Source organism: Mesitornis unicolor, unplaced genomic scaffold (genome assembly GCF_000695765.1).
Source record: "Mesitornis unicolor isolate BGI_N332 unplaced genomic scaffold, ASM69576v1 scaffold19426, whole genome shotgun sequence".
In the NCBI taxonomy this organism is placed as follows: Eukaryota; Metazoa; Chordata; class Aves; order Mesitornithiformes; family Mesitornithidae; genus Mesitornis; species Mesitornis unicolor.
The window spans coordinates 43,048-55,839 of NW_010190925.1; the positions used below are offsets into that span (position 1 = coordinate 43,048).

A 12,792-nucleotide genomic window follows, 5' to 3' on the forward strand; every position below is an offset into this window, starting at 1 on the left:
CTGCTCTGAAACCCTTCCCAGGCTTTTAACTGAAACAGCAAACGTCTTACAGATGTGCTGTTGTGCCAAAACATTCCTTGATCCATTCTGAAAATCTGCCTGGTCATGTAGTAGTTTAAATGTGGACCTAAACGTATAAATTAAAACTCCAGATTTTGAAGACCTAGACCCTCATCTTAAAAAACTCTGATGTGGTTACTCTGAATGTCTCTTTGTCAGTCTACTTCTTTCCATTGTTAAATTGCAAACATGGTGGCCAAACTGAGTAATATCACAAGGTTATTAATTTGTTAGAAATACAGAAAATTGGAGTGATGAAGAGAGGTTCTGTAAATGCCCCCTTGAATAGACAGCAGATAAACTCATATGCAATCATAAATGGACAGCCATGAGAGAAACTTCATCCAGAGATCACAAACTATGGGGCACCAGTGGATCCAGCTTTGAGACACAAATCCTCAGAAACTAGCTTCCATTGTTACCACTACTATGGAGTTCTTATGCTATTTTTTGATTGTTTTTAAAAACATTTTCAAGCAAAGTAATCATAACTTCTACTGTAGGGAACATCATGGGTTTCTTTCCCATATTATAATAATGAAGAAAGTATAGGACATCCAGAAAGAAAATATATATTACAAATAAGCAACCGAAAATAAAACCTGGTTAATGGAAAAATCAGCAATCTAAGTGACTTTTGCTCTTATTGCCTGGAGGAGGTTTGGATAAGAGGAGAGTTGGAAGCGTAGTAAGAAACATTGGTCTGGCAATCAGGAGACATTTAGCTCATTTCTAGCTTTTAACAGATTCCTTTCTGTGCGGTGCTGGAGCAGAGCCAGCGTCAGCTCTAGGCAAAATGAACTTCTACGATCCAGTGACAAGTCAAGTCACACTGGTGCAGATCACTGTAGATGACTGGAGCTGCCGAGGTGGTCCTGAGGGCATCGTTTAGAAATAGCAGTGGATAGGAATAACCAGAGGCCTAATTTTGTTTACAGTATAACCTGTTTTACTGATGATGATGAGAATCCTGTTTGATTTTTGGATCCAAAGTTGAGTCTCACAGCCAGAAAACTATTAAGTTTTTTTGTTGTTGTTTTGTTTTGTGGGTTTTCTTTTAAAGAGCATGTTTCCTAAATAAACTACTGGAAGATATTATGAAGTTCTGTGAGCAGTGGGACACAGCCTAGTTGTATGGATATTTGTCCCACATTCCCCACACTTCTTTGACTTTAGCAAAAATGCTGCAGATTGTTCTGAGACCAGTGAAGCAAAAGTGAGATTTCAAGTGACGGTAATAGAGCATATTCCTCTTGCATCTCAGAATTTGTGTACTTTTTCTCTTGGAAAAAGTACACAAAGACTCCAAATGCTTTACCAGTACAGTGCATGTAGCTAATTAATGTAGTAATTAAATACTGTTAAAATAATTAACATGACAGTGTATAATTTATTAATAGCCAAACTGTCTTTGCATTTCAGTGGGTATGCATATGGTTTGTTCTCTTCTTTTAGGGCTTAATCGTGCAGTAGCTCTGCAGGAACAGAGTCCCAGTGAAAACACTCAATCTGTAGCAAAAGCATCGCTGCACTGGGCATTTAGAAGGCAGTTTAGTTTAGTTTTCTTTGCATGTAGGAACTGAGGATGATGAAAGCAATTTTAAAGAAATAAAATCATTGTAGAGGCTGCACGAGTTCTCTGCCTCTAGTACTTTGTGTAGATATTATTTGCGTATTTTATTTTGCGTATTTCTTACTGTTTATACTTTTGTCTCCTATCCTGGAAATGCATAAGCATGTGCTTTTATGTACATGAATATTTTCACTGACCTCAGCAGTACTGGTCTACCTGTTAGGTGTGCTAGGTACCCTAAAAAAGAAATTGTTTTGGAGCAGCAGGAGGGAGAGGGTCCTGGTCCTATGCTGGAAGGGTGGCAGAACTTTTGCTATCACATATGGCACAGAGGGCATGTAGCAAACTCCCTCGTCCTTGGCAGAAATAAAGCTGGCTTTAGCTCCTTTCCCCCAGTAAATCCATAACTGAATGTTATATTTTGCTCTTAGTTGCACCTAATACAGGGCAGTGAGTCCCAGTCCAGACAAGGGCTCATAGATGCCACCAGACTGGCAGCAGTGACCATTATTGCCATGAAAATAGCTGCTATGATAAGCAGCTGCTGCAGTGCCATTACCTGCTGAGGGGTTCAATCAGTGTTTATTTTAACTACAGTAAAAGTATGTGGTTGACATGGCAACATGTTCTGTGACACATGCCAATTGATTGGTTTTTCCACTGGAGGAAAGTCCCTGCTTCTTTGAAGTCATGTATAGCAGCTGTTCCTGCTCCACTGATGATGACAAGTGCATACATAGCGCATTGTAGCTGTCTGCACTGTTTGTCTCGTTTCGTGATTTGGAAATGTTTAGTCCTGGTGTGAAGGGCTGTAAATCCATTGATTCAGTGTAGTTTAATCTGCCAGTGCTTATGACTTCCCTTGCAGAAACTCCCATGAGACTTTTTTGTTAAGGGTTTTGTTTAGAGTAAAGTGGATGGTATTTTTCATGGACAGCTGATGAAATGAGTTTTATATGAACTATAGAATGATATATTTGCTGGTGAAGGACTTGATCCTACAAAGTATATACTAAGCATGAAAGTACTGCCGCTGATTTCTACTGGCCTACCTCTATTGGTGTAGTAAAGATTTTGCTTAGTGTATTTGCTGAAGAAACCGGTTGCTCTTCACGTCACTGCACTGAGGCAGAATTAAGAGCTTTTAAAATTATTTGAATTGCAGTGAAATGGAACAATGCAGAATTTGATCATGTAACTATAGAGAAGTTGGCAATTTAATGATTAAGAGCTCAGCTTGATTATTCATAATTTCACAGAAGGTCAAACTGATGCACAGATTAAAACCATGGGCCTAATTCTTCTGAAGTCTAAGGTTACTGGATGTGGAGATAAACTTGCTTTCATTTTAATATTCTCTGTGGCTACTGCCATTCTAACAATACGGACACAAGCTGGAACACAAGAGGTTCCACTTAAATTTGAGAAGAAACTTCTTCTCAGTGAGGGTGACAGAGCACTGGCCCAGGCTGCCCAGAGAGGTTGTGGAGTCTCCTTCTCTGCAGACATTCAAAACCCGCCTGGACGCCTTCCTGTGTAACCTCATCTGGGTGTTCCTGCTCCGGCAGGGGGATTGGACTGGATGAGCTTTTGAGGTCCCTTCCAATCCCTAACGGTCTGGGATTCTGTGAATACTTGGAATGTTTTTATTTGCCTCACTAAAAATAATATTCTACGTAGCCCATCTTTAGTTCATGTATCTTACATCCAGTTGAACACATGCTAGTAACATTGCTGTATGGACCGGGAAAAATGTTGGAAATTTATAGAAATATGTCACAATATATATTTCTTAAATGGGTGTTTACTTTTTAGGCTTGCAAGTGCTAAAGATAGATCAATTCTAATGTTACCTATCTCATTTTTCAGCTAACATATTGCACTTTCCAGTACAGTTGAAGGCTTATTAAGTATTGGCTATACTAATGTTTAGCGGAACTAAGTGCTCTTATTTCTGCCATTTTTAAATAGGCTTGTACTTCTGTAACTTGGGTTTGGTAAGAGAGTGAAACTTTATACGTGTTTCTGAGTCAATGAGACTATCATCACCTAGTGGCAATTTATATCCATAACAGATTATTTCTTTTCCCCCCCCCTGGTCTTCAACCATTTAAACTATTCAACTTGGGTAGACTAGCTCTAGAGAATGTCTTTACATAGAAGTTTGAACTAATTTTCAGATGTCTTAAGACATGATATACTCACGTCTTTACGTAGAAGTTTGAACTGATTTTCAGATGTCTTAAGACATGATATACTCACTCATAAATCTTACTTAAAACCGGAGATCCAAAATCCAAAGATTGTTCATCTATGAATAACAAACTAAAGTTCAAATCCTTTGCCTTGCTGCTTCACAAATGGATATAAAAAAATACTCAAGACTCAGGTTCTGAACAGAAGGATCTTCTGCCCATGGAGAAATCATCCGTACCAACACTCTACACCCACAACCTTGATTGAGCTTTGCAGACTATTCCTTCAGTGGAAACATGTACAAATCAGAAGTTCACCCTGCAAAGCTTGTCTGGCTTCCAAGCCCATCTCTCAGTGTGTGGACTGATGTGTGGTCACCACCGATAAACACCATTTTCTCATTTTTTCTCGCTGTCTTGGCAAATACATCCATGGAAGGTGTAGTTGTAAGCAATTTTATGTCTCAAAATGTGAATGCTTTTCTGCAGTTCACAGTAAGCAGAATTCTCTTTGAACTCATTGCTTTCCACTGGTGACAACTTTATCAAATAAATCTCTTCTCAGATAGGATGTTATAGTCTAGCTTTCAGCTCATAGGTATTTCTTACGCTTGTACTGGTGATATAATGTTGTCAAATCAATACAGCTACTTTTATTTTTACTTAAAATTTTAGTGGGATTACTTCTTTTCCCAATGCATAAAGCACGTATTTCCCTCCCATAAATCCTGTTTAGAAAACAGTTATACTTAGGAGCATCACTTGTATTTAATTCTGTATATGTCATGAATTCCTAGCTTTTGGAGGAAAAAAAAAAGTACAAAAAAAAATAAAGTAGCTTCAAGATATTTAAAAATAGAAATTTAGGACTTGTGCCATACATTTTATGTATGCATTTCTAAGGTTTCATTGAGGCAGAGTGGCTTAAGAAGTTTCATCATCTCTGGGATGCTTTATCTTGATAGGAGCCATCATGTAAAACATTATGCTGCATTGTGCACAAATCTCAGGGTACTGACTTCATTAGGTGAAAGAGGAACATAGCTTTCTCTGCCAAATATGGAAAAAGCAGTCAATTTATTTTACTGCCTGTGTATGACTTAGGACCTAATATTAATTAAGAAAATTAATTAATTTTGTCTGAGAGGAATTATTTATTTTGTGTTTTTTGGCAAAACACACAGTGCTGTGAAGGGAGAGGTTACTCTGAAGTGTACTTACAATGCAGAAGAATGAGGGTAGAGAGTTGATCACTGCCTCTATGTCTAACCTTAATCTTTATTATTCCTAATGGTATATGTGCAGATGAATGAACATTAACCAAGTATGAAATGTCTTGCATCATTTTAAAATAATACTGTGGATTCAGAAAGTGCTGAAATATTATTTTCTCATAAGTAATAGCAGACTGGAAAAATCACCAGTTTTACAGAGTCAGAACATGGCTGTTGTGAATGCCAACAAGAAACTACCTCTAAATCAAGGAGCTGTCAGGATTTTCCCGTTACGGTTTTTTTAAGGCTGAAGTCAAGATAGCATGCTATGGTTTTTACTGTGATGTAAAAGACCAGTGTTGCAGGTGCCAGCAGATTGGCTTGTTTACAGTTATAGACTCTACACACAGGAATCCAGATATACAGCTTGCTACAAACTTATTAAAAAAATGAATGGTAAGGATGAGGGAAAACTCAGTAAGAAAGTATTTTTTGCCTTTTTAACTTTTTCCTTTGTTTAAAGGCCTTCTTAAGATTTTATTTAAAAAAAAAGTTGCTACAAAAAGAAAGAAAATACCATTTTTTTAAATTTGGAAATGACAGGAGCCTTTTATTTTCCCCAATACTTTGATCACATCTGATGACCCTGACGACTCTGGTTTAGTTAATTGATCTGCAGTTACTTCAAAGCACCTAGTGACTGGTTCAGTCTGTCACTTAGACAAGATTTGCTTGTATTATTCATCCAGGAAATCTTGGGTTTATAGCAGTTGCAGAGTAAAATAAACCTATACTGGTAGCACATTTTTAGTCTAGGTATCTACAGCTACAGGAACCTTTTACAAGTAAGAAAACATCTCCAATAAGTGTAACTTAACCGATATTGTTGTTCTGGCAATTATTTCTAGAGGTCTAATTATAAATGCTAGTACAGCTATTGCCTGACTGCTTATTCTGCAGCATATGGTTTATGTCAATATGTTTCTAAAAAATAAATCAAACAGAGAGCCCAGTTTCCAGCTAACTTTACATGAAGTAATTGCAACTCCACCGGAAATTATGTATTAATCACTGCATTTATCTGGCAGCCATAAGGACACAAGTTAAATATTTTGGCTGGTAATACAAATTTAAAAGACACTATTTTTGTTTAGATTGACCACATTTACTTAAATCAGTTGGTTTACACTACTTGCCTGTTATAGCAATCACAAGGTGGATGTATTTATCTACAAATTGAAGTTCAGCTCCTGTAAATGAGGAACATTGGCTTATTCTGGTTTACTAGCTTTATCTTTAATCACACTTACAGAGAGTCCTTAATGGGTTGTGAGATCCAGTAATTGAGGTGGTGAGGTTAATGGGGCATCTTGCTATGCTACACATTTTCGTTGCAAATAATTTTATATATTAAATGCATGAAATCTTAGCCACATGAAAGGGAGCCAAGAATTTGTGTAGTTAAAGAAGTTGGGTTCAGCTAATGGCTGGTTGCAAAAACAAAGTCAAGAGTGATGAGAGCAGCTACCTTTAGAGAATGACACAATTGTAAGATACAACCAGTATCTGAAATGTGGCAGTGAATTATTTTGTCTAGCAATGGCAGATCTAAGGGAGTTAAAATAACAATAGTTGAAACCTGCACATGTGTTTAACTTCATCCATCCTGTAAAAGCCTAATCTCCTTTCAGTGTTTTACATATATGTGTACACGCCATGCCCAGATCTTCTGGTCAGCTCTCTGGCTATGGAGATGCTGAGCATCACCTCCACTTTCAGTGCAGAAATATAGTACAGAGACATTTTTTATACTGAGTTAGAACTATGATCTAGGCCATTCCCTGTCAGGATAAATTCTGAGATAGGTTTTTGGCCAAGTGGTCCATTTGGTAAAGCCGTAAGGTTATTTTCTCACTCAAGCAGTCACCATCCTTCTGAATTTATGCTACAAGAACTGCTCACAAGCTTGGTTGCCTACTGTGACCCTGGCTCTGTCCTTCGGTGACCATCTATGTCTCTTGCAGGATATTTCCAAAGGTGGTACAGCATGGAGAATTTCCTGTGGCACTGGCTGTTCTTAGAATAGATCAAAAGGGGCACTGTGAGAAAGACACATGTAATCCTCATGACACACGATACCCCACATTCTCCCTTCTAAGGAAATTCTGTCAGCTCAAGGGGCAGTAGTTGCTTTACTTGCCACTCTCAGGCAGAGACTGTGCCACCACTACTCATTACCTGCTTAATGGACCAGCAAAGCACTTGACTGAAATCCCGAATTTGCCCACTGTGCACTGTGATGTTTACAGAATTGAAGAAGCTGTGCTGCTCAAAAAGCAAGATGTACTGTTCTTTTGTACAGTACTGATCATCAATAAAATGTAATTTAGCTAAAACAAAAGTACTGCTTGTTAATAAAGTACAATTTAGCTAAAAGAAAAGCTTCTACAGCAGTAGAGGCAGTAGAAATGATCCAGAAAATATTGACATTATTAGAACTGCAGGTTTGTTGGTTTTTTGGGTTTTGGTTTGGTTTTGTTTTTTTGCTTGGTGTGGTGCTTTTTTTATATCCAAACTCTCATGTTCAAACTTTCAAAGAGAATGGCAGCATGAGCAGTAGTTATCAGCTGAAAGCTGTGTTAAAGAACATTAGCCAAACATGTTTCTGCTGTTGTGCTTCTACCAAACCTGCACTCCTACACATGCTGAAATCCGTACGCCAAACCTGGTGTGAATAAGGTCGCCACAGAAATCCTCCTGTGCGTATTGAGTACCTTTTAAGCCATTTGTACATAGAATACACATAAATGTGTCTTTTAATGGACAGATTGTCCATAGGCAATTCCATGGGATATGGTGAAACTTATTTTAAAAGCAAAGAAGCAACTAAATGTAGCACGTAGTCATTTAGATCAAGACTGGAGGAAAAATGGTCCTGTTCAATGAAATGTATGGGAAACATTTAGGAGACCAGAATATAACTTTTGGGATTGTTAAACAAAAAGGGAAAGAAAACCAACATGAATGCTCTCTCTCTCTTTTTTTTTTTTAAATAAAATTTTGTATTTCTAGCAACCTTCAGGGTGTTCATTTTGTACTTTCCCAAGGTACCGTATACAGAGCCAGAGAAATAACAGGAGGTCTGGGGTTTGATGTAACTCCCAGAGCTAGCCCAAATCCACAAGTGTGCAATGTATATAGAGAAAAACTGTTCACACAGTCTTACTTAAAGCTGCTTAACAGCTTAAAATGATAAAAAGTCCTTAACACAATTTAAGAACTTAAACCACTTAAACTGTCTGAAGCAGCTTGTGAGTTTGAAGGGTTTTGTCAGGGGTGGTAGAGGCATCTCTGCTGAGCTGCAGCTCTGGGGACAGAGATCACACAGTCTGCCAAAGGGGCTCTTTTGCAGCCAAATCGGGGAGGCCTGGAGGTGACGTGCTGGAGACGATGGAAGAGGTTTCTACATATTTTTATGTAGCATTATGTATATGCCTGGATGGATTTGGTTTAAATAGCATTGCAGGGAATCTTACAGGTATGCTAGGTGTAAGCAGTGGCATCCCTCCAGTGAAGCAGGGAAGAGGGTGGCAGAAAAATATTGTCTATAACAATGTGGAAAATAGCTTCAGGGCCAAGGGAAGACTCCTCAGGAGCATTTTGAAGAAATGTTCTGAAAGAGCTCAAAGGCAAAATGTTTTGCTTTTGTGGCTCCAGGAGTTGGAGACAGATGGGAGGTGGCATGAGTGGTCCTTTCAGATGTTTTCATGGGGACTTTTATTTTCTGAAAGACTGTTTTTGGGGAAAGAGATGAAGGGTGGGAGGTAGAGAGGATTGCTTTAGTTTGACTGATCTCAACCAGTGTTAGTCAGCTGAACATATCAGAAGCACCTGATGTTGTTATTATGTAAGGTTCAACAGTCATAGAACAAAAACCATTACTTATGATATCCAGCTTGATCCCTGCTGCTGTATGTGTTGGTCAGTGGTTGTGTGTTTGTGTGCGTGTGTGCTCAGATGAAAACAATGGTGGCATTGCACAGAACTGATGTAAAAAAGCTGGAGAGGGACTTTTTACAAGGGCATGTAGTGATAGGACAAGGGGAAATGGCTTTAAACTGGAAGGGGTTAGATTTAGATTAGACATTAGGAAGAAATTCTTCACTATGAAGGTGGTGAGACACTGGCACAGGTTGCCCAGGGAAGCTGTGGATGCCCCCTCCCTGGAAGTGTTCAAGGCCAGGTTGGACAAGGCTTTGGGCAACCTGGTCCGGTGGGAGGTGTCCCTGCCCATGGCAGAGGGGTTGGACCTAGGTCATCCTTAAGGTCCCTTCCAACTCAAACTATGCCATGAATCTATGATACTTGACAACAAAGTAAAGAGGCACAGGAATGGGAATGAATGTCTAAAGGTGGAAAACAGCTAGGATGTTTCTTCTGATGGCAGTGATGCCACCTTAAATGTTTTGAAACTTGGCCTGGTTTTCATTGATGCAAGCAGTGATTTTCACCTTTCTGTGCAGAAAAGGCTGTAAACCAAGAGTGAATTACATTCTGTACAATTGGAAAATAAACGGTGCATTCACAGCCACTCACATTGAGGCCAATTTACACTTACAGAGTGGTATGATGAGTAAATGAAAGTTAGGCCTGTGTGTGAATGAAAAATGCCTGTTTTACCAGAGGCTGTGAAAAGAGAGAGAGAGAGACTGAGTGGAAATTGGAAGAGAGACTCTTATGTGTTTGTTTAAAATAGTCCTATTGATTTGGAGTCAGATGCAGTATAGGTGTAACTGCAAACTAATTCCACTGATTTCTGCAAGGTATTTCTGGTCATGCTGATGGGGCTGGAAGTTTATATTTATAATCTGAGATTTTCCTGTGCTCGAATAAGTCTTTATTGCTCTACATTGTTATGCAAACTTGACATCGTAATATTTAACATGAATGTTATCTGTCAAAAAAAAATCTTTACAAGCATATAAAAGAGCTCGGGTATAGTTAAATTCATATGACCTAAATACAATGAAATTACTCCTTGGTTTCCTTTTATGATGAGGAAAGAGATATGCAAATGTTACTTGGTGAGGGTAAATGCTTTCTGACTAATGACAGACATAGAAAGAAACCATGTAATGAATGAGATCTTGGTAGTGTACTGCGTAATGCTAATATCTCAATATCGCTTGAATTTCAGAACATTTCAGGATCTGTCCAAGCAAATGGATATATCTTATGGTACAGTCAGGGATTCAGCAGTGTACGAATACTTTAAAGCAAAAGGGACAAACCCTTTGGAGCAGGATAACACATTTGCTGAACTGTGGAGGACTATCAGTAAGAATAATGGGGCAGATAATTGTGTATCGAACCCTTCGGAAGGCATCAGGAAGGTAAGACTGGATCACAGGGTTTTTAATTTAATTTTTTTTCTGTATCAATGTTGTTTACTTGGATTTAATCATGTTAAGCCACAGGGAAGCAATTACATAGTCATTAAAAAAATCCCTGTCTAAAGTTCCTTTTAGTAACTCAGTAGCAGATAAGAATCATATTTTGGGGTCGTGGTTTTGAATTTAAGTACCTTTGCTCTGCCTGAGTCTTCAGTACGTATGTACTTCTTTGGATCTGGCCATAACGTTTCTATGTTTCTTGGGAGCTCCAATAATACCATTTTGAATGTAATTCTTTACATTATCCAGGTACTGTCTCTTGTTCTTTCCTTCTTTGAGTGTTTCTTTCTTCTGAGTTGATGGATTGAGCTTTGTAGAAACATGAGTAAGAATGAAGAGATCCACTGAACGTATACTCATCTCTCTTGGAACAGAAATTTAATGCAATATTTTCTTTGTTTATTCCAAACTTTAAAAAATGCATGTATACTATCACATCATCATGTTTCTACCTAACTTTTATTTCTCTTGGATATGACTACACATTTTCTTTTGTGAAACTTTTGTGGGATTCAGGAACTGACATAGAATGAACTGGGATCCTACACCCTTATGCCGAGTCCTGTGGTAAATCACCCTACTTCAGATCACGCAAATACAAACGATCATACTTTCTCACTCTTAGGCTGCCTCTCCTCTCTCCTCTGCTTCCCATCTTGTAGTTCAGCAAAACCAGACAGTAAATAACATCCAACCATGTGTCCAGAAGCACTTTACTGTGGAGGGGTTGTAGAAGTAGTCAGTGAAAGTTTATTGTGCTGCTCCTTTTGTGAAAAATGTCCTTTTCATTTGTCAATTGATTTTTTCCACAAAAAAAGCTAACAGCTGTTATTAATGTGATGATTGTTTGATCAGAGTTACTCTGTCGGTGAAACACTGATTCTGAATAAATATATTACCAGTTATTTATGCTTTGGTAAGTGGGAAGTAATGAAATACTTGGGGCTTGGGTTTCTTTTTTTTTTTGCTTTGAAGCCCTTTCTGAACAATCAGAGGGAAAGTATCCAAAAATTACTGGTTTGTACAGTGTCATAAGGGGGGTGGGCACAGGCCATCTCATTTCCCAAATAAAAGTCCTTTAACGTAAGATTCACAACTGTTTGTGTGACTTTTGAACAAAACCCTCATACAGATAGACTTGTGACTTCTCTGCACAGGAGCATTTAGTCAGTAGTTTTGGTTCACTCTGCCTTTTCTCCCATCTCCCAGCTGATCTTTCCTAAAGCCCTCTGTCCCTGGCTTAATTACCCTTTCTTCCTTGGTATAAGGTAGAGCTCTGGCAATAGCAAAGTCTGTAGTGTGTTGATTTTTCTGTAACTGCTCAGCATTTTATGAAAATGAGGCCTCAAGTCTGAGAGACTTTGTTAGCATTTAAAGGAGGTAGAAATACAGACATTAAGTAAGTACTTTTCTATGTACCCTGTCATTAAAACCAATGATAAACCAGTTTACTTTAGAAAACATGCACAGCACTTTACTTTTTTGGGTTTTTTTTGTTTGGTGTGTGGTTTGGTTTTTTGTTTTTGTTTTGTTGGCTATTTTCTTTGTCTGTTTTGGGGTTTTGCTTGTTTGTTTGTTGGGGTTTTTTTTACCATTCGTATGTCAGTGGATGCTCTTTAGCCATTAGATTGTGAATACTCCTGTTCTGTAAGCCTACTGCATGCTGCCCTTCACAAGAGCTAGATTTGCCTAAGCCAGAAAAGTAACTGTAGATTGGCAAACTGTTTAGAATACCAACTGCATCATCTGTATGGAGCTGAGAGCTCCATCCTAATCTATGTGATAATAACTTTTCATACTAAGTTTGACTTCAATACTGTAGGGTGATTTTTATATAACTTGATCAGCTCATTCAATTAACATCAACAGTAACGAAATTTACTTCAGTCCCCAAAGCTGACCAAGGCTGCTATTTGATTAGACACCTACATAAATTTGGCTTAATATTTAATAACATTATCAACTAAACTGTTGTGCTTATAGTTTAAATGTTCTTCTTCCTAGCTCATTTAGTGCTTTGAATAAACAGACAAGTTTTCCATGTCAATTACTATGGCTAGAAATTCTGTTTTTCTAAAGGAGAATTGATGTCAGCAAAGGAAATAGGACTTTCCATCTGTAAACATGTACTGCTGCATGAAAGAGATGTAAATGTGCCTTAAAATTATATTTTACAGGAAACGGGAAATCCAAGTCTCTCTAGCATAGAAAGATCCCTAACACATTTTTATGAATGAGGGCTTGCCTGACACAATGCCAGTAAAAAAAAAAAAAATTATCATTACTATCCTGTCTCC

General features: G+C 38.1%; 1 protein-coding gene across 1 annotated transcript in view; it reads left to right on the forward strand.

Annotated features, from left to right (window-relative positions):
• The window catches only part of LOC104542318 (glutamate receptor ionotropic, delta-1-like), a gene marked incomplete at both ends in the record, with an annotated part of 27,578 nt that extends 17,143 nt beyond the window's left edge, over window positions 1-10,435 (forward strand). Inside the window, one exon of the mRNA XM_010186577.1 lies at window positions 10,240-10,435. Coding sequence (XP_010184879.1) covers window positions 10,240-10,435 — 196 coding nt within the window. The remainder of the gene's footprint in view (window positions 1-10,239) is intronic.
• Between the last annotated feature and the right edge of the window lie 2,357 nt (window positions 10,436-12,792).